At 41.1% G+C, this 23,278-nt stretch overlaps 1 protein-coding gene across 1 annotated transcript; it reads right to left on the bottom strand.

Annotated features, from left to right (window-relative positions):
- Nucleotides 1-9,629: 9,629 nt before the first annotated feature.
- Nucleotides 9,630-22,929, bottom strand: LOC308082187 (E3 ubiquitin-protein ligase MARCHF9-like; the record flags this gene model as incomplete). The annotated part of the gene is made up of 4 exons (XM_080423858.1): nt 9,630-10,012; nt 12,890-13,082; nt 17,238-17,393; nt 22,543-22,929. The coding sequence occupies 4 exons, from the start codon at nt 22,927-22,929 to the stop codon at nt 9,630-9,632; spliced, it is 1,119 nt and encodes a 372-aa protein (XP_080279984.1).
- Nucleotides 22,930-23,278: the final 349 nt, after the last annotated feature.

Below are 23,278 nucleotides of genomic sequence, written 5' to 3'. Positions count from 1 at the left end.
CCTCAGACAGACAGCAGGGTCACATGACAAGCCAATGAGAACATCTAACTGGATGTCTCCTCGGCAGCAGAGAGGACTAGAAGGTCAGGTGATCGCATGCAGGACCTGTGTGGGCCAGCCTTCCTACCCGCTGTGGACCACCCTGGCACACGGTGGCAGACCTTCCTACCCGCTGTGGACCACCCTGGCACACGGTGGCAGACCTTCCTACCCGCTGTGGACCACCCTGGCACACGGTGGCAGACCTTCACCTGTCAGCTCAGCGAAGGCCAAAGCCCCTCCCTCCCTCCCTCCATACCTGACGACTTGTCTTGTAGTCATGAAATGTATGTAAAGGAGAATGTACGTTGACGTCTAATCTGCTATTTTCGGCGTGCGGCGACACTGTCGTGCGACGTAGCATGAATTAGGCTTCAGGGAGGTAAAAGAAAAAAGGATGAGAAGCGGATTACTGAGCAGACATTTAGCCATTCCCACAATGCAACAGGGTCACTTTGAGTAAGTCAGCATAGGGCATGAGTTAATGCTTATGTTAGATTTTTTGGCGCGAGAAACCGGCGCGAGTCGAAGTATAAATCAGGCTTCGGTGTCCAAGTTGTCCTGACTGACTTGACACACATCTTTAAGAAATCACATTTTAATCGCATTTCATAGAAATCCTTTCAAGGAATTCCTAAGAATTTGGTTCAAATCTGATTAGCAATAAATCAGTTTCCATGTGTTTTCAATTTTTCAGCTGTTCAGACTTGATATGCTGTAAATCTAGATATGGGCCAAGAAATCTGATATGGGTCTGGCCAGTCTGAACATAGACATAGGTTTGGATGCAGTTTAGTGATCATTCATATCATAGTAGTATTGTTTTTGTTTATAAGAAATAATACTCTGGATATTAGCAGTATTAGCATTCTGCAAATGTTCAACCTGACCATCGTTCATTATTTTCTCTAAACATTCTGATTCCCAGAATGTGATACAGTACACATGCAAACTCTGTTTCCTAAAGTCTGCATAATGTACAGTAGTATCTCAAATGTATCTTAGGGGACTCAAATGTATCTTAGTCTTATAAAGGTGTTAAGAAATGATTTTAAACGTGTTTCCTACTCAGGTCATACTCAGGTCATAACTCAGAATTTCTAATGGCCATTCAACGCGTTGTGAGCTTGTAGATCGGCTATTTTCAGTGCACGACATTGCTGGCGCGCAACAGCGTATTAAGCCGTATTACGCTATACTGTGCGTACGGTAATGCCGTTGTTTTTGAAAGGTGCGTAAAATGTTATGTTATGAGTTATTTTTTAAATCTCAACAAAGAATGGCAGCTGTTGAAAACTATTCCTGTTTAGGAAAAGCATGATGGTGCCACTGTTCAAAAAACCCCAAATATGTTATTCTAAACTCAGGCTTTTCTTATATTTAAATGTTTATGGTGCAATGCAAAATCACTGTATTTATTTATATCTAATGTTGCATTTTATAGTATCTAGAAACTGACGCCTAATATTACAATTACATTTTGTAAACATAATATTGGACTTCCCTATAAGAATTGTGTATTTATTAAAAATGAAAATTCAACTACATTTGAAACGGTTACTGTACATGTCATCAAAAGGCCTCAGGCTTTGTCCATTTCCTATTTGTTGACAATATTTTGAAACTTAAAAGTTTACATCAGTGTTATTATCAAGTTGTCATTTTGTACGAATGTACTGTATTGTGCACTTCCCCCCATTAAAGACCATTTCCTTTCCAACATTGGTTCTTTAGTTTGAGTCGCTTCCATCGTGAAAGTAGCAGATCTACAAGCATGTAGATCGGCTATTAAGTTTTTCCACTAATATTTGTCAATTTGGCCAATGTTTAACCATTTTGTTTTGGAGTATAGTTTGTTGATTACTTTTGACGCAGCAATGGTCTTATTTATTTGTATTTTATTTTATTTTAGAGGTATTAAAAATGGTCTTAAAAGTCCTTAAATTGCATTAACATTTAGAAATGTGCAAGACACACTTATACTGTATGTTGGTAGTTTGTTAAATGAGAAAACAATGTTGCACATCAAGTTATACTTAGCCTAGTTATACTGTAGCTTAAATGGCTTTTTAAAGTCCGCTTAAGCTATAACTAGGCTAAGTTTGAACTTAGTGTGAGGTGGTGCAACTGGCTCCTGGGGAACCCCCCCCCAAAAAAAATCTGGGGACCCCCCTCAGGGTCCCCAGCCACAGGTTGAGAACCACTGGTGCAAGCGGTAACCTGTGGCCGGTGGACTAATATTTAAACATGTAGACACTAGACAGGCCTTTTTCTTAGAATCAGGCATCACTCGTGGCTCCAGTAGTGCAACCTGACCATGAGGACAGTGTGCCACAGGGCACTGGGTGTGTGTGGGTCAATCATTTGCAAACACCCAGTGGTGGGAAAAGTAACGTATTTAAGACCTGAGGCGATTCTTAAAAAGGTTTTCTAAATCCTAACAGTTTTTTGAAAAGAATCTGAAAAATATTTTTTTTCCAAAAATAGCAGATCTACAAGCAGATATACAAGCTCATAGCGCGGCACTCGGTGCCGAGCTATGAGCTTGTATATCTGCTATTTTTGAATAGCCAAAGAAATCTAAAGTGACACAGATGCGTTCCAGGTCTTAATGGGTTAAGTGGTTCACAGACTTTTTCAAGTCAAGGACCCCCAAATTGATTTGTTTGTTTGGAGAATCACTGTTGTAATCATTTCATGTAAATGGAATTAAAGTGCAGACCCCCTGATGCTCAGCTCAACAGGGGGGTGATGAACCCAGCTGGTCCATGAAGTCTGGAATAATAAAAAAAAGCGTACCTGTGTAACATAGATTCTGTTAGTAGTCTGAACCTGAAGAAAAACACTAAACAATCATTTACTTAAAGGTATAGGGAAAGTGATTTTCTTTGTTTAAAAATAAGTGTTAAATAGCTCTATATTCTGATAGTACTCATTGCTAATAGAATGTTTGTTCAGTAACAGTGAGTTTCCATGTCTCTCCAGCTCTTTGATAAACAGAAAAATGCATTTTCAGGTCAGGATACCAATTGTATCCAATCAGGATAGAGAACTCAGTCAGGATACAGATTAAACAAGTGAAATTGGAAGTGATGACACAAAGAAATGAGCAGAATAAAAATGGAACTGGAACTGGAACAGCTGATAAATGGGTACTCTCTCCTGATTGGTTGAAATGTTGTCACCTACCTGAAAATGTGTTTTCTGTTTATTAAACTGAGCTAACACTCTATAGCAGTGGTTTTCAACCAGTGGTCCGGGGACCACCAGTGGTCCTTGAGGGGGTACCAGGGGGTCCCCAGCGAAATTAGTTAACATAGCGTCATAATCATTTTAACCACTTAGCTTTGGCTATTCAAAAATAGCAGATATACAAGCTCATAGCGCGGCAAAATGTGTGCATATGTTTGAATATATATATATATTCTTAAAGCGAACATTTGTAACTCAAATCTCTGCTTCTGGGAGTCCCTGGCACAAAACATTTTCAGATGGGGGTCCGCAGCCAAATACATATCAGTGTATATCATTTTTGTTCTCTCTTCATACCAGTAACCTGAAAGCTGATTGTATGACATTCTGTATAGTAGTGTGTATATCTGTCTGTCTCTTATATGTCATCATGATTTGTGTGCATGGGGTTCTCATCTTAAACAAGCTACGTGCTTAACTGAGTCTTCCAGTTTAGTAGACCTTGTATTGTGAATTTGTACTTCCATGTACTGTGATTCTCATGTCTTACTAAATAAAAGTACATCAATCAATCAATCAATCAATCAATCAATCAATCAATCAATCAATCAATCAATTTAGGGGTCCTTGGCATGAAAAAGGTTGAAAACCACTGCTCTATAGCAATGATTATCAGATATATAATGCTTTAACTTTTTAACAAAAAACGTTATGTTTTAACCCAAAATTATATCACTTACCCTATCTTTAAATCCTATGTAACTTAGTTAACTGGAGTCTCACAGGGGCATATACTAGGGCCCCTACTTTCTTTCCCCCACTACGCCAAATCTCCGCCAAAAATAGCTGTTTTTTCAGGTGGTTAAAGCAATACTACAACATTTCCAACCAGCACACAGGTATGACAGCCTGTGTGGGGCCTTACTTTCACAGCACTTGTTTGTTAAAGGGATAGTTCACCCCCAAATTGACACTTTTTCTATGGATTAGTCACCCCATGGAGACTTGAATTCATGGATATATATATTTTTTTTTTTGTCGCATTCCTAAGCCAACAATTTGATGACCGGCAGTGGTTCCGGTAGGAGACACAAAGAGTCTCCTTTGTGTCTCCTACTGGAACCGCTGCCTACTATCCACTTCCTGATATCGTCGGATGGAAACCTCATATGTCCAATAAAACTGTTACTTTTTAGATTCATACTTTTGCTATTCAAAAATAGCAAAAGTAGCAGATCTGCAAGCTCAAAACACGTCGCTTCGCAGCCGCATTTCGAGCTTGTAGATCTTCTACTTCTGATGCTTTTGTGTGATGCTGTAGTCTGATCAAGTAGGGCGTTAATTTATTGTTCATGGCTCTTAGACATTGTTACGGCCCTATAAGGCCATAGTGGGTGTGTGTTTAACCCTCTGTCAGTGGTTTCAGTCATAGACATATAAAGGTAGACGCCTCCTTCGGCTCTGAGGCATTGGTATCTCGGGCGCCATTTTAGAGTAGGAAAGCTTCCGCGTGTGGTGTGTCACAGAAGGGGGCGTTCGGTAGGCCAATCAGAGGCAGATGGGGGCAGGTCTTTTCGTAAGAGGCAGCCGCGCAGCAAAAGTCAGCTAGACGCACTGTAATTGGCCAGTAGTTAACGCGCTGTGAGCGCTGTGATTGGCCAGTAGTCTACGCACTGTGAGCGCTGTGATTGGCCAGTAGTCAACGCGCTGTGATTGGCCAGTAGTCTACGCGCTGTGAGCGCTGTGATTGGCCAGTAGTCACTTTGAGTGTCAGCTTCACAGATATAGAAACCTAGATACCTCATTGGCCTCTGCAGTTCGTTGGAGCGACCTGTTTCGTATGGTGGCCGCCATACGCGCTGTGATTGGCCAGTGCCCGTTCCCCCCGGAAATGGGGGGAACGGGCACTGGCCAATCACAGCGCGTCTTTTCCAGGACTTGTCAGAATCTAGTTGTCCCGCCCCCACCTGCCTTTCATTGGCCTACTGAACGCCCCCTTCTGTGACGCACGCGGAAATTTCCAGCCACCCCCCGGGAAGCGGAAGCGCGCCCGCCATACAGACGCTTCAGAGCCAGAGGAGGCGTCTACCTTTATATGTCTATGGTCAGCTTGCCTACTCTAAAATGGCGGCCGCGATAGCAGTTGCTCCAACGAACTGCAGAGGCCAATGAGGTATCTAGGTTTCAATATCTATGGTTTCAGTGCTGCATTGTGAATGAAGATGGGAGTGGCACTGGAGATTGGAGGAGTGGCGTGGAGATTGGGGACACACCTGGACCTCATTCCTCAAATCAACCAGCCAGTATAAAAGCCTGGAAAGAACTGCCCATAAGGCCCTTTTACCATTGCAACACCACATGCTGAGACCCTTTTTCTAACTGTCTATTAGAGTCATTCTAAGCCATTCTTAGATAGGGCTTTACTTAACTATATTCAGACTAAGTCAAAGTAATCTAAACCATTCTTAGATAGGAGACTTTACTTAATTATATTTCCAAAACCTTTTCCTGAGTGCCTTTGAACAGGGAAGCTGGTAGGGGTGTGCCACCATTTATTTTTGTTCCCCCTTTTGTCCCTGTTTTTCTTAGTTAGGGAGTTTAGATTGTACTTTTTGTTTCGGTGTTTTGTTTTCTTTTCAGGTAGGGTTATTCTGGCTTTGGCCACCCTGACGTTTGTGCTTTCCCTGTTTGTTTATCCATTGTGACTTTAAGTTGATCCTTAATAAATTGTACACTTTTTGTTGACCCTGGTTTGGTTTGAAATATGTTACTCCTTTATAACCTCTAGACCTATAAGATCGTAACAGACATGTTGTACAACAAAAACTTAACAACAAAATAAATGTTTTTAACATTTCACCTAACATGATATTGTGACACCTTGTATTTCTGTTAATAAACTTTATTAGCTTTGTACTTTGGCCACCCACTGGAATTGAATGTATTTCACATTTCATCTCATAAGAAACACGATAATCCATCATGTTCTGTATTGTTCATGGTGATGTTATCATGTGTAAGATGGGTGGGAAACATCAGCCTTAGAGAGGTACAAAAAGTCAAGTTCAAATACAAAACCCTGGAAACATTCATATGTTGCCATTATGAGGAGACAGTGTGACTATTATAAACATGTCCCACAGTCCCAACAGTCAATTTTTAACATTAATGTCTGTAGGTATACCCCCCCCCCCCCCCCAAAATAAAACCCTCATAAAAAAAAGAAGAAAATAAAGTCAATATGCGGACTTAACTAGGTGTAAAGGTCAGAGTGGAATCCAGATTTTGAACTGTCGTCCAAGCAATGTCCAACTAGCGTCCTGAAATAGAGCTGCAAGTATCGATTATTTTCTTCTTGCGATTATTCTATCGATTACTTTCCGATGAATCGAATAATCGAAAAGTGAATTTTTGCAATTTCTTTTGTAGAACAATTAATTGATTAACCACTTAATTTTTGCGTCGCACATAATAGTGGTCTCAAGCGTGTTGCATCATGGCACGTTGTGAGCTTGTAGATGGGCTATTCTCACTATTGCAAATGTTTTTTTTTTTTACATTTCTTTCAAACTTTTCACCTCTAATGACATGCCCAAGATAGGGATCTATTATTAATCGATCATCTTTATTAAATAATCAATTATGGATTTGTTTGGCTGAGATGTTGGCTGAAAAAAGGCAGAGAATCCTTCACCGTTTGATAAAGATGAAGGCAAAGTCAGAAGAAGAGATCACTGGAAATATTCAACTTGAACCGTGTCTTATATATAGGCCAAAAAATACAAAATAAAACATCAGGGGATTCATATTTTACAAACAGATTGCAGTACTGTTATTTGAAACAGAATTAATGTACTTTGTGTTAACAGAGACGTTGGAAATATTTTGTATGGAAAATGTTCCAAAAAAAAGTCAAGGGGAATAGCATATGTCGGGTGGAAATGTCGGGTGGAATGTCCAAAATTGTTACTTTTCAGGATTCGAATTCAAAAATAGCAAAAGTAGCAGATCTACAAGCTCAAAATGCGTCACTTGTTCACGTAGGATTGGGCCAAACGACCGCACAGGACGCTTTTTTCCCCAGTACATTCAATCAATTTGGGGGTCCTTCTCGTGAACATTTTTGAGAATTACTGGCTAAACAAGTGTACTAAAAACATATCATGTTCCTCTGATACATACATAACAAAAGATGTACTTTCGGTTTCTAACTAAGTAGATGTGTCAGACTCATGACCCATAATGTCCTTGAAATGCTTATTCATTTATTTATTTTAATCCATTTAGACCGGCAAAGGATCTGTGTGTCATTTTTAGATTTCTTATTAAAAGAATTGCAGATATACAAGCTCATAGCGTGAGACCGAGTGCCACGCTATGAGCTTGTATATCTGCTATTTATTTATTTTTAATCGTAAAAATGTGTGCAAATCTTAACGCGAACATTTGTAACTCAAATCTTTGCTTCTATTCGGGGGATTCTACAAATGTTTTCTAAATCAGTTTTCTGAAAAAAAATATGTTTCTATGTCAGTGGTCCTCAAATATTTTCATGTCAAGGACCCCCCCCCCATCTGAAAATATGTTGTTCCAGGGACCACCAGAAGCAAAGATTTGAGTAAAAAAAATGCTTTAAACAATATATATATTCAAAGATTTGCACCACGATTTTCACGATAAAAAAACAATAGCAGATCTACAAGCTCGTAGCACGGGACTCTGTGCCACGCTATGATCTTGTAGCTCTGATATTTATGAATAGCCCAAAGAAATATTAAAATGACCTGGAACGCATCTGTGTCACTTTAGATCTCTTTGGCTATTCAAAAATAGCAGATATACAAGCTCATAGCGCGGCACCGAGTGCAGCGCTATGAGCTTGTAGATCTGCTATTTTTGAAAAAGATTGAAAAAGATTTTTTTAGATTTTTTTCAAAAAACTGTTAGGATTTAGAAAAAAAAATTAAGAATCGCCTCAGGTCTTAATGGGTTAATGTCTGGTGCATGACCGTTACTCAGATCTTGGAGATAATGGTTGTTATTCCTCTGACAGAAATAAGGTGAATTACATTGTTATCATGGCAGTGGGATGAGAAAAAGAGCAGCTCGAACATTTATTGTAATTTCCCCCCCATAATATGATATGAACATAAAAATGGAAAAAACAGCTTCATTTTTCTTTACAAAACCAAAAATGTTTTGATAAATGTCATATTGGCAAACATTTTTTCATACAGCGTATTAGAATCAACGCTGCATACTTTGTCAAATGTAGCTTATTACTTTTTTTCCTCCTCCAGAGTCTTTGATAATAAGCTTATTATTATTTTAACTGAGATTAGAAAGGAGCTGCCTCGGTCTCTTTTTTCACATCTCAGAAATAGGACATTTTGAACATTTTGGAATAAGGTTGAACATTTTTTAACAACACAACTCTTCTCTTGTAGCCAGGGGTCCCTCTCACAACATCCTTTTCAGATGTACTGTATATGTTAGGGTTTTCAATGTTTAGGGGGTAGTGTTAATATGTTAGGGTTTTCAACCCTCAAACACCCCTTAAATCCTAACGGAGAGCATACAAATAGAACCAAATGGACCCTTACAGGTCTGTAACTCTGACAGCGTACAAATGGAGCCGAATGGAACCATATGGATCCATTCGGCTCCATTTGTATACTCTCTGAGTTATGGGAGTCCTTGAGATAAAAAAAATAAAAAGCTTGAGAACCATAAGTCCTAACGCAATAGTTCTCAACCTTTTCAGCCCCCGTGAAACCCCCTTAAATAATCATATTTGAACTGGGGACCCCCTCCTCCACCCTGACAAGCACTTGGAATTGTAGGAGTTGAGGCATTACATTTAGTTTGACTCGGTTCCACAGATACATATTGTGAAAATAGCCGAGCTACAAGCTACAAGCTTGTAGCTCGGCTATTTTCAATCGTTTTGCCTCTTTCTTATATCATTTGACAATTTGGCCAATGTTAGACCCAGTTTTTACAGTATAGTTTGTTGATTACTTTTGATGCAGTAATGCTCTTTTTTCTTCTTTCTTTTTTTAAGTATTAAAAAAACGGTTCAAAAGTCCTTAAATTGTCACTTAAATAACTGTCATCAGGGGAACGAAACCCCACCCCCCAAAATCATGTGGTGTCCCCTTCCCCACATGGACCCCGACCCACATTTTGACCTAGCGGACCAGTCCAGTCCAGTCCAGACCCAGAACCCCCGTTCCTTCCTTCTGTTCAGAGCGACGGACGCCAGTCACGTATTATTTAACGGTAACTAGATTCTACCAGGCCCCGCCCTGCATGCCTGCCTTGCGATTGGCTGAATGCAAAAAACAAGGACTCCGCCCCCCTTCAGAGGGGGAGGGGACGGCGGGGGGGGCGTTGCCTCATACGGTGGTCACCCTCATCACCACCTCGTGGTTGGAGCTGGCTCTGATGTGCGGCCCGTTGGGTCTGAACTGGCTGAGGATGTGCAGGAGGGTGTAGCCACAGTGGTGGTTGAGGAGAGTCCTCCTGACGCGCTCACTGGCTCCTCCTCTAGCTCCTCCTCCTCTGTCCGTACCATCCGATGACGACGGGTTCCGACCGCCAGAGCCAGAGCGGCCGTGGTGGGCCGCGCCGCCGGAGGAGGCTCCGCCCTTGAAGCTGGAGCTGAGGGCGTCGCCCAAGTCTTTGGCCTTCTCGTAGTTGAGGACCTTCCACTGCTGGTTGACCGCCTGCCAGCGCTTGAAGATCCGGTAGACTGACGATCCCTCGTGGATGATCAGGCCTGTTTAGAGTCAGACGGACACACATACAGTACAGGGAGGAGAGAGGAAACAGACTTATTCATGTGGATATCTACATGGATATAGAAACCTAGATACCTCATTGGCCGCTGCAGTTCATTGGAGCGACCTGTATTCACCATATTCGGGAAGGCATGCTGCCACTCAAAGTGACAACTGGCCAATCACAGGGTGGTCTTTTCCGGGACTTATCAGAATCTAGTTATATTTTTATACTACCACATTCTGTCAAGTCTTGGAAAAGACGCGCTGTGATTGGCCAGTAGCCACTTTGATAGGCAGTTTGCCTTCCCAAAAATGGCACCCGCAGATACAGACAGCCCCATAGTCGGAGGAGGCATCTACCTTTATATGTCTATGGATTTCTACATCGGTGGTTCTCAAAGTGGGGTCTGGGGACCCCCAGGAGTCCTTGGGGGGGGGTTCCCAGTCGTCCCCAGCACAAGTAGTTAAGGACGTAGTTCACTCAAAAAAAGTATTTTTTTCCTATCAATTACACACCCCATGAAGCCTTGAATTCATGGAGATTCATTTTTTGTTTTTGTTGCATTCCTAAGCCAATAATTTGATGACCGGGTCATCGGTCAATAGGAGACTTAGTAGGAGACTCAAATTATGTATTTATTATCAAATTATTGGCTTAGGAATGCGACACAAAAAAACAATCTCCATGAATTCAAGGCTTCATGGGGTGTGTATTTGATAGAAAATAAGTCATTTTCAGGATGAACTACCCCTTTAATATAGCATCACAATCATTAACCACTTTATCCATTTATATGTGGGCTCTTCAAAAATAGCCCTAAATCTCCAGTTTGGTAACCCCACTATGTCTAGACAGTAGAAATCCATATTCTCGGTCTGGGTGTCACTGCGTAGACAAATACGTTACCCTCTCATGTAACAAATACAGCCGTGAAATTCAACAGTTTATTCAGGGAGTTGTCAGATCTGATGTATCTCAGCCTTCTCTTTCAAGTCTATTCTTGCGTCTGAGATGAGTTTCAGTTGCAGCTGTTTGTTAGTGATGGGTTTTGGAGGTGTAAACGTGATGAGTGAATACAGCTGGTGAAGTTAGAGATGGGTGTGGCATCATGGTCCATGTTTGGAGACACAAAGAGTTTTTTTGTCGATATTGTCATTTTGGGGGGTGAACTATCCCTTTAATGTGTATTTTCAGACATCTAGCCACACAAATATTGGCTTCGGAATAATTGCGTCACAATTTCTCACAAATAGGCAGCTGTCTGATCTTTAATCCACTGGATTAAAGATTCAAGATGGTTTTATTTGTCAGTCGCTCACACAGGTACAAGCTGTAAAATGTTGGTGTGACGTCATGTGGCATTTGCTGGTTGGATTCTTTAATCTCTCTATTGAACACGAGCCAGAATGTTCAGTTAAGCTTTCCTTTTTGTCTCCGTTGTCTCCGCCAGAGGTGGAGAGTATGTTTTCGTTCTTGTCCTTCCGTGTGTCCCCCCGTCTCAGCCAAGCTAACATTGGTCAAGCTTCGCGTGACACGTGACAATATGTTGTCACCAATGCTTTTGATTGGCTAGCGAGACGCATGACGAAATAGAAACCTATAAATAGGTGTGTCACTTTTTATTTATATTTTTTGAAGTGAGCTTCCATCAGCCAAGCTAACATTGGTCAAGTGACTCGTGACAATATGTAATATAAATAGGTAGGATTAATCAGGAACAGTACTGGCGGAGACCTGTGCTCCGAGGAGCACATTTTCTAGTTTTTTAAAGATATTTTTGGGGCTTTTTCTGCCTTTATTGATAGGAACAGTAGACTGACAGGAAATGGGGGTGACACGCAGAAAAGATCTTTGGGATCGGGAGTCGAACCCGGGACTCACTGTCAGGCTAGGATTACCAGCCTAGGTGCCCAGACTGTTACGCCAACTGTCTGGGCCTCGGCTAAGCTTTCTATTATGACTCTTTAACGTGTGTCTGTGAGTACAAAATAACTTGATGTATTAGTTTTGATGGTTTTCTCTATAATACTTTTGGGGATTTAATTACAGTATGTGTCAAGTGTCATAACTTATAACTCTAGAAAAGAAGGGGCATCCGGGGTTCACAGGGTAAAGGTCCTTCAGACTGATGGGACTCAATTCCCTCACAGTACCTCCGGCTGGGCCGGGAGCTCCAACTAACCGGCCATGCATATTCACTGCCACTATGAGACAATGGGCCTCATGCAGGAAGCGCTGTAAGAACAGATTTTCTCTTATTTTGTAGAGGGCACGTACAGTAACTGATATTAAAAAGGGTCTGAAAGCATGCAATATCTTCCAGGGTTTTACAGTATATAGTTATAATGATATTCATGCATCTTCTGTTTTTCTCAAATCTAAAATATATGTTTTATAGCATTGGACAGAATTTGTGTTCTGCTGCTCAGTAAGAGCGCACTCTTAAAATGTGTTCTTACATGAGAGAAAAGCTAAAATATGAAAACTTAGCTGAATCCCATAAGAACACAATAAGAAAAAATGCTAATTAAGAACAAAATAAGAGAAAATCTGTTCTTATATCACTTTCCTGCATGAGGCCCAGAATTGTTAGGGACAGCAGTGGCTCAGGAGATGGAGCGGCCGTTACTTTCCACCACTGCATAGATGTAGGGTCCACTTGGTTACACTCTCAGAGTTAAATTAAAACTCAGGAGGATTTCAAAGAGAAGATATACGTATGGCTGTGTCTTCTTATCTATGCACACTATATCCATGAAGCCGTACATGTTGTATCTTCTTACCTATGCATACTATGTCCATGAAGCTGTACATGTGTCTTCTAACCTATGCATACAATGTCCATGAAGCCGTACATGATGTGAATTCTTACCTATGCATACTATGTCCATGAAGCCGTACATGCCGTAGCAGATCTGGAAGAGCAGGTCCTGGCGCTGCCACTTGGCCGACGGGCTGAAGGAGGACCACACCAGCCAGGAGATGCTGGCCATGAGGAACAGAGAGCCCAGGATGATGGCTGCTATCTGCACCTTCTCTATGACCGTCAGAGAGATGGCCTGCCACTGGACACACGCACGCACACGCGCGCGCACACACACACACACACACACACACACACACACACACACACACACACACACACACACACACACACACACACACACACACGCACACACTGTCAGAAACTGCAAGGTTCATTTCCCCTCCGCTCCACAAGGAGACACCACAATGGGATTCAGACTGGTACCTGTGGTGGTGACCTCACTTCCTCCCACTATAAAATCAGGACTGGATTTCCATTCTCCCCTTGTCCTTTGTCTCCAAACACATGCGGCCGGCCTGTGTGTGTTTGCCGTGTGCTGCCCATGTACTGATGTTTGCCATGCGTGCCGAGTTCCAGTGTTTTACTTCTAGTGATGTGGATTACATTTAAGAATTGATGAACTTAAGTTATATGGATATTTAGATGTTTAATATTATGAAGTAAATACTAGGCCAGTTATTATTTTGATGATATATCTTAATGTTTAATATGATTTAAAGGCCATATTTATGTTTGATATTTTATTTGGCATGATATTATATTGTTTCTTTGTGTCTTTGATTAGAACCATGGCAATCATCATGAGAACCTACTCTCATACTATTCATCAGTATCCGGCTAAATAAACTGGATATTTGATTGCAACCTTTGTTTCCTGGTGGTTTGTGGCTCCAGTATGAACTTTAAATCCTAACACACACGTTTGTATTACTATACTTGTGAAGAATTAACATTTTAGGATGCCAATTTTGTACACTCAGAGGCACAGACCTGTAAGGGTCCATTTGGAACCCCCTCAAGGAACCGTGAGGGTCCCTGGACCACACTTTGAGAACCACTGTCCTAGATTTTTTTTATTACACACCGTTATCGGATCGGTATTTGGTATCGACCGATGCACAAGTTATGGTTATCGGTATCGGGAAGGAAAAAATTGTATCGGTACATCTCTATTTATAGTAGGGATGCACCGGTATATCGGCATTGGTCGATATTTGCTGTTATCGGTCAATGTCGGTATCAGTATTATTATTCTTTTCGCTGGTTAAAAGTTACAGGAGTTTTTACTTTATGGTGTTTGTGATATGAAATGTAAGCTTACCATAATCACAGTAAACATTATCATGTCTTCAGTCATATTCAAGGGCTTTTGTTTTTTACTAACACCAGTCACTCTCAGTTCAATCTGGGAACCCATCGCCAAATAAAAAGGAAAAACAGCGCCCTGTTTTTTACTCTTTCACTTGGCTCTGGGAGGAGCTCAACGTAGCAAGGAAACCGGGGTTTTGGTCTGCCTTCAGCGCTCCACTTCCGGTGGTGCGCTTATGTTTTCAATCCCACTAACAATATTTCTACACTAACAGCACTTCTCCCAGAGAACATGGATCGTTTTGGTTATAAGCCCACTTGTTTCTATGATGAAAGAGCAAGTTAAAATGTGAATATCTTTCCGTGGTTTTGTCTGCTTCAAGGACGCTATTGTTAAATGAGTTTCGGCTTGTTTTCAGTGGGAAGGGAGCGCACAGACAGTAAATCCCGGCCACTTCATTTGATTGGGTAAAGCGCGGCCTGCTTCCTGATCTGAAGGCACGCCCACTTGTAAGCTAACGCGCACACGTTCTGAACGGGGCTCGACAGATTCTGTTCTTGAGAGATTACTCTCAGTTCAGCACAGCTGAGGTGTGTGTGTCACTGTCCAGCTGACGCTCGTTGACACTCGTTAATGTTAGTTGCATCAAGGCATTTATGTTGTGTTTCTGCAGATTCTGAACAGTTATCTCTTATGATGAAGATGTATTTGTTTCGCTGGCACAAAAGGGGAAAAAATAACAAATATCAGTATCAGTATCGGCTACATTTTTGTTTTAAACATCAGTTCATCCCTAATTTATAGTACTACAGTGTGCAATCAATGCATGCAGCTGCAGCTGATGCAACTGCTGCTCTAATCTGTTTTTTGCAAATCTAATTTGCTCTAATCATGAAATAATAACCTGAAAACAGCCTATTATCTACATGCTCTCAATGAGCGTGTAGATCGGTTATTTTCTGCTGCGCAACATGCATCCATAAAAGACACGCATGGCTTAAATGGAATCCAAATGACAGAAATGAAATCAGTCGTGCAGGCGACTGAGAAGAACTTAATTAATCCATGAGTGTGTGTGTGTGCGTGCAACGCATGCAACTGCAGCTGATGCAACTATTAAACTGCAGCTGAATCCAGGCCAGCGTTGGTTCAGTGCATCCTGGCTTCATCCTGGCTCCGTGCCCAGCAGCAGCATCAGCAGCATCACGTATACGGTCCAGCAGAAAGTTGCTGGGTAATCACATCGGGTCGGTGTGCCTTACATCTTCAAGTGCTTTCCAGAGTGATCATGGCTTTAACCCGTAAAGACCGGGGGAACGCATCTGTGTAATTTTTTAAGATTTCTTTGGGCTATTAAAAAGAGAAGCTATTAAAAAGAGAAGCTCATAGCGCGTCACCGAGTGCCGCGCTATGAGCTTGTACATCTGCTATTTTTTTGGGGATCTTGAAAATGTGTACAAATCTTTGAATATATATGTTTTAAAGTGAACATTTTTAACTCCGATCTGTGCTTCTGGGGGTCCCTGGAACAACATATTTTGAGATGATGGTCCATGGCCAACTACATATCATTTTGGGGGGTCCTTGACATGAAAAAGTTTGAGAACCACTGATATTATAGCAACATAAGTTTAAAAAAAAAGAGAACTGTTACGATTTAGAAGACATTTGTAGAATCCCCCAGAAGCAAAGATTTGAATGTGCACACATTTTCATGATTTTTCAAAAATAGCAGATCTACAAGCTCATAGCTATGAGCTTGTAGATCTGGATAGCCCAAAAAACATCGAAAAATGACACGGATGCTTTCCTGGTCTAAATGCGTTAAGAGCCTCCTCTATAAAGCCTGTTGGTGCAGCTTTTTGTAGAGTTTTTTTTTTACAGTTCATCCCAGAAGAGGCAAAGCTGCAGCTTCCACCAGCTTTATTTATTATTGTTGACACTCATAAAGATTTCATGATTTTTTGGAATTTGTTTATGCAAAACAAACATTTCCAAAGATGTCTTTTCGAGTGCTATGATACAGACTGTACATGAATAAATAAATACAGCTTCGTGAGCATCACATCACATTTGAAGTCGGATCTAGACATAACTTTAAGGGAACACACATGCTTACTGCAGTGCTTTTCAAAAGTGGGGTCCGGGAGCCCCCACCAGGGGTCGTTGGGGGGGGTTCCAGGGGGTCCCCACCAGCAAACTTAGAAAGAGTTTAAAACAGTTGTTCTCAAAGTGGACCCTCAGGGTTAAAGGGATAGTTCACCACAAAAAAAAAAAATCATGAATATTCTTTTATTTTTGTCGCATTCCTAAGCCAATAATTTGATGACCAGCGGACCGGTAGGCAGAGGTTCCGGTAGGAGACACAAAGGAGACTCTTTGTGTCTCCTATCGGAACCACTGCCGGTCATAATTGGCTTAGGAATGAGACAAAAACAACAAAAATATCCATGAATTCAAGTCTCATGGGGTGACTAATCCATAGGAAAAAAATGTAATTTTGGGGGTGAACTATCCCTTTAACCGTATTTTGGGGCTAGGGTTATGGGGTCCCTGGAACTAAACCTTTTCAGATGGTGGTCTGTAGCCAAATATATACCAATTTGGGTGAGTCCTTGACATGAAAATGTTTGAGAGGCACTGGTGTTTGGAGTATGACCCTGCAGTGGGTTTTTGGTGCTGATAGCCAGTGTTTGGTGTTTTTGGTGCTGATAGCCAGTGTTTGGTGTTTTTGGTGCTGATAGCCAGTGTTTGGCGTGTATACCTGCAGTGGGTTTTTGGTGCTGATAGCCAGTGTTTGGTGTGGATACCTGCAGTGGGTTTTTGGTGTTGATAGCCAGTGTTTGGAGTGTATACCTGCAGTGGGTTTTTGGTGCTGATAGCCAGTGTTTGGTGTGTATACCTGCAGTGGGGTTTTGGTGCTGATAGCCAGTGTTTGGTGTGTATACCTGCAGTGGGGTTTTGGTGCTGATAGCCAGTGTTTGGTGTGGATACCTGCAGTGGGTTTTTGGTGCTGATAGCCAGTGTTTGGTGTGTATACCTGCAGTGGGTTTTTGGTGCTGATAGCCAGTGTTTGGTGTATACCTGCAGTGGGTTTTTGGTGCTGATAGCCAGGACATGGTACTTGAAGTAGCAGAGCTCACAGCTCCAGGAGCCTCTCTCACTGATCCAGCGGATAAGGCAAGGCTGGTGAGTGCAACGCACAGAGCCCGCACAGCGACACGGGCTCAGCAGATCCCCCTAAAGGACATAAACATCATTACATCATTATTACACTGCTGGACGGAACTTAGGTTGATAGAAATCATGTCGTTTTTTTTTTTTTTTTACTTAAAACCAGCGGTGGAAAAAGTACTTAAATGTTTTACTTAAGTAAAAGTATCAATACTGCAATGTAGAAATACTCTGTTACAAGTAAAAGGCCTGTGTTCGAAATGTTACTTGAGTAAAAGTACAAAAGTATTGACATCAAAATATACTTAAAGTACCAAAAGTAAAAGTACTAAAATGTTTGAAAATAGCAGATCTACAAGCTCACAACGCGTTGCATCGCGACACGTTGTGAGCTTGTAGATCGGCTACTTTCAAATAGCCTAGGTATAAAACAGGGCTAAAGTGGTTAATGTATGTTTTATAATGTAATCATTTATATCTGCAAAGTAACTAGTAACTGAAGTTTTCAAATAATTGCCCACTGAGCATTTTTTGGGCTATTAAGGGCTAGGCTAAAATTGGGTTATAATTGGTATAACAGCGAAAGTATTTTAGACGTCTAGGCTTAGCCTAGACGTTGATTAGCTGTTTTTTAAGCGTCTAATTATACACCATCTATATTATAGTTGTTGAAATGACTTTTTATATATAGACGCTTAAAAAACAGCTAATCAAGACGTCTAGGCTAAGCCTGGACGTCTAAAATACTTTCGCTGTTATACCAATTATAACCCTGTTTTAGAAGGAGGTCTAATAGCCGACTATGGCTCACTGGGTGTAGTGGAGTAAAAGTACAATATTTGCATCTGAGATGTAGTGGAGTAGAAGTAAAGACACACACACACACACACACACACACACACACACACACACACACACACACACACACACACACACACACACACACACACACACACACACACACACACACACACACACACACACACACACACACACACACACACACACACACGAAACCCTGCAGTTACAGCATATTGCTCTAAGAAGCAAAAAAAACTATTAGTGGAATGGGAAAATATTGCTACCAGGTGAATGTCAGTTCCTGCAGTTTCACACTGATGGCAGGCCAAAGCTTTTAAAAATAAAAAACCCCACAACTATAAACCTCCATTACAATCCCCACATTATCGCACCATTATGTGTTTTCATATAATACCACACACTGGGTCCCTGAAAACGTGGCATTTTTAATACCCATGGGCATCTGAATACGATTCATGCAAATATATCCTATAAATACACCCTATCATGGCTGGCAGTGCATCCACCTACAAATGGGTTTCTCTAGCAGCAGGCTTGGCATTATTATAATGGTTCTACATTCTCTGCTCCGTGAACATGACAGCAGTGGTGGAAAAAGTACTCAAATGTTTTACTTAAGTATAAGTATCAATACTGCAATGTAGAAGTACTCTGTTACAAGTAAGAGTCCGGAATTCAACATTGACTTGAGTAAAAGTATAAAAGTAGTGGTATCAAAATGTACTTAAAGTACCAAAAGTAAAAGTACTAAAATGTTTGAAAATAGCAGATCTACAAGCTCACAACGCGTCGCATCACGACGCGTTGTGAGCTTGTAGATCGGCTATTTTCAAATAGCCTCGGTATAAAATAGGGATAAAGTGGTTAATGTATGTTTTATAATATCATAATTTATATATTTATAAGTAACTAGTAACTAAAGTTTTCAAATAATTGTAGTGGAGTAAAAGTACAACGTTTGCCTCTGAGATGTAGTGGAGTAGAAGTAAAATTACTGAAAATTGGAAATACTCCAGTAAAGTAAAAATACCTAAAAATTTTACTTAAGTACAGTACTTGAGTACATGTACTTAGTTACTTTACACCACTGACACTGAATCAGTGTTCATTTTGTCGACTAAAACTATGACAAAAACATAATAATCCACTGACGAAAACAAGATAAAAACTAAGCTACGATGACAAAAACTAAGACTTAATATATTGACAATTTCATCAACAAATAAAAACTAGGGACTTAGTGGAGAAGAAATCCAGTAGGACTAAGACATGTGATTTTATGCTTGGCTGTGCGTGGGTGTACAGTACAAGCTCACAGCTGTGAGCTTGTAGATTGGCTATTTTCGGTAGCCGGTCTACAATTCAGGCATTGCGAGTGCGACGCCATCAAAGCCTCATCCATAATACATTTTAGTTGACTAAATCAACTGTAGATTTAGTGGACTAAAATCTTTATGATATTTAGTCAACTAAAACTAGACTAAAACTAATCTTTAAGATCTGTTATTTTTCGCTGAATGTTTGCCTCCTCCGGAAGTGGGTTCCAGAAGTGCAATTTGTGGCAATAAAAGTCTGGGGTGCACTTAACTAGAGTCATCATTTTTATATAAAAAAAAGGGGGGGGGGGATTAACTAGGCTAGTAGTCAATTCCTAATTCAAGTGGCTATTACATGGTTCTGGATATTTTAAGGATCATTATCTACTCTCATTTACAGCCAGTCTGAGGACACATATTTGCTCAGTTTGCACACTCCATCCAAACACACCGTTTAAATAATGAGCATCATTTGTCTGCAACAGTGGTTCTCAACCTGTGGGTCGGGACGCTCAGGGGGGTCCCCAGAGTATTTTGGACCGGTGATAAGCTTAATGTTGCAACATTGTTTTCTCACTCAACAGTAAACAAACCAACATACAGTATAAGTGTATACAGGGTATCTGCACATTTCTAAACTTACAATTTAGGGACCATTACTGCATCAAAAGTAATCCACAAACTATACAAAAACAATTGTCAAACATTGGCCAAATTGTCAAGTATGACCTAAGACAGAAGCAAAACTTTCTGAAAATAGCCGTACAAGCTTGAGCTTGAAAACACACATATTGTGTTCATTGTAATATACCAGCACTCTTCCTGCTATTCCATGAGGTGGATTATAGTATATTTCATACCGTCATCTCATGTCACTTTTATTATCCATAAGAATAATCTAGTGCTGCTTTGTGCTGTCAGTATGGATTGTGTCAGGCCCTGCAGGGTGGTATAGGATGCATATACCGTATCTCTGATGGCATATCTCATAACATGTTCCATTTTGTTCCACTTTGATGGGCTGACATGCAGGTTCTGCTGGTTCTTATAACTGGGGGGATAACATGGGAGAAGCACAATAGCACTTTTCTGACTCCCATGTTTGCCTGTTTGAAGCTATAGTTTTCAATTTACAGATTCAACACTTGCAGATTTATAGGCTACTTCTTAGTTGTAAATTAGAAACCACTTGAGCCCTATAGCGTCCCTATTCTGGGGTGACCATTCTGGGGTGAACATTCTGGGGGGAACATTCTGGGTGACCATTCTGGGGTGACCATTCTGGGGTGACCATTCTGGAGTGAACATTCTGGGGTGAACATTCTGGGGTGACCATTCTGGGATGAACATTCTGGGGTGAACATTCTGGGGTGAACATTCTGAGGTGAACATTCTGGGGTGAACATTCTGGGGTGAACATTCTGGGGTGAACATTCTGAGGTGAAAGTATAGCCCAGATCGTCTAATTTCACTGGAGAGATTTGGTTTAAAGGAAAATAGTAGCAGACCTAGTATAGAGCCCTGGGTGACCCCGGTCAACTAGTACTTAGTACAGGGGTCTTCAACAGTGGGTCCGGGACCCCCTCGGGGGTCCTTAGAGTTACTACAGGGGGGGCCGCCAAATCTTTGTGTGATAGGAACTTTTTTCATTATTAACCACTTGAACCCTAGCAACCCTATTGAGCTTGTAGCTATTTTTGGCAAAGAGGTTTGGTGTAGAGGGAAATAAGAGCAGACCAAGTACAGAGTGAAAGGTCAGGTTTACTAAGTATTGAGGGTTTACGTGTTTAATGTCTGAAAATACACATTAACATCAATCCAACACTGATGATAGTGCTGTCAAACTATAGTTTATGAAATCTTTGAAAAAGTTGAATCTGCAACATAATCTTATACAATAAATATGTAGTGGGGGGGGGCTGCTTCATCTCTCTCTCAGCTAAACGTTGAAGACCCCTGACTTATAGTACATAATACATAATGTCTCATACTGTAGCATGTACTTCTTCTTGCGAAGAGGAATCTTTTGAAGGAATTGATACCACTTCACCTTCCTGTGATGTTTGGATAGTATCATGTTCTGTCTTCTTACAAATGTGAAACTTTTCCCTCTCCATAAGTCAAAAAGAATCCCTGACTTGATCTCCATAGACGTCAGCTGGTCCTGACATGCGGTACTATGTCCAAAACTATTTTAATCAGATAACGGGACAGCATGGGTTTTCTGTTATTTTGAGTAGCCATGCATGTCATGTAAAAGTATTCTGACAATTGCTGCTTCTTTCAATGGACAAATAACCTGGTCTTTCATTGATTATTCCTCCTACCTCCTTATTAACAAGACTGACACCCTCTGTGTACGCTTTGCTTGCCGCTGTTCATGACCTTTATAGTTTGCAGCTAATCTTTCAAAGTAAAAAATAATACAAATAAACTGTAGTCACAGTGTTATTGTAATGTCTGTGTGATGTGTCGACTGTCTGGTACAGCAAAAGCCATGAGCTGTGTCTCAATTCAGGGGTTGGGACCCTGCGAAGTGCGGATTTGAAAATGTAAAAAAATCCTCCAAAAACAACGGCAGATCTACAAGCTCACAACGCGTCGCAGTAGATCGGCTGTTTTCAAATAGCCAAAGTTTAAGGGCCGAAGTTGTGTGTATGTTTTGTAAGCTAAATATACAAAGTAACTAGTAACTAAAGTGGTAAAATAAATGTAGTGGAGTAAAAGTACAATATTTGCCTCTGAAATGTAGTGGAGTAAAAGTAAAAGTATTGGAAATTGGAAAAACTCAAGTAAAGTGGAAATACTCAAGTAAAGTACAAATACCTCAACATTTTACTTAAGTACAGTACTTGAGTACATGTTACTTTCCACCACTGCGTCCTCCCGGTGGGGGCTCCTTACTGGTGAGTCAGTAGGATATGACAGCAGTGACAACACAGAAATGTGTGTGGAGAGTAATTAATTGGCATAACGACTAAATTGGGGAGAAAATAATGTGGTAGAAATAATTGGCTACTCTAAATGAAAAAAAATGAAGAAAAAAAAGATTGAAGTGGTTAATTGTTAGTGTTTACCTGTTCAAGGCCTTGGAAGCAGATCCGGCACTGTGGTGAGCCTATCCCGCTCTCCGTCAGACTGGGCAGCGAGGCCGAGGCGCCCAGGCCCGCCTGGTGGTGGATTTTGGGCTCCTCGAACGCCAGGCTCCGCGGCCGAGCTTCCGAAGACCCATAGTACTCCTCGTCGTCGTCCCGGCCCGAGCAGTCGAACGGGGGACACCCGCAGTCCGCCCCGAGGCCGCCGCAGTGCCCGAGCCCACGGACCATCCTGGAGGTTCTGGTTCTGGTTCTGGTTCTCCTGTCCGGGTCTCTGGGTTCTGTGTCGGTTCTCCGTGTGGATCCAGAGCGCATAAACACCAACACTTTCAGTTCGTTTAGAAACATACGGATGCGGTACTTAAACATTCTTAAATAACGTCCCAGCACTGAGGCCCCACAATGAGAAACATTAAGAAATAGACTTCTTCAGCTCTCAAAGGGGCTTCATTAGTCTTTTAAGAACAGCAGGAGTTAAATGCATTTTCTATTGTTGTTGTTGTTGTTATTGATGTGGTTTTTATTGTTTGTTGTTGTTGTTGTTATTATTATTATTATTATTATTACTTTGCCATCAATGCAGTTTGGTTCAAGTAAAGTTGTACAAGCCTATAAAAACAAAACATCCAAAATGTCCATAGTACTATAAAGCATTTGTCCAGCAGAGGGCGCCACTGCTGGACACAGACGTCGGTCAGAATGCATGTTATTCGAAGAG

The sequence above is a fragment of the Gymnoscopelus braueri genome (assembly GCF_963280865.1).
Source record: "Gymnoscopelus braueri genome assembly, chromosome: 3".
NCBI lineage: Eukaryota > Metazoa > Chordata > Actinopteri > Myctophiformes > Myctophidae > Gymnoscopelus > Gymnoscopelus braueri.
Note: the sequence above shows the minus strand (reverse complement) of the source record. Positions and strands in the feature narration are given on the sequence as shown.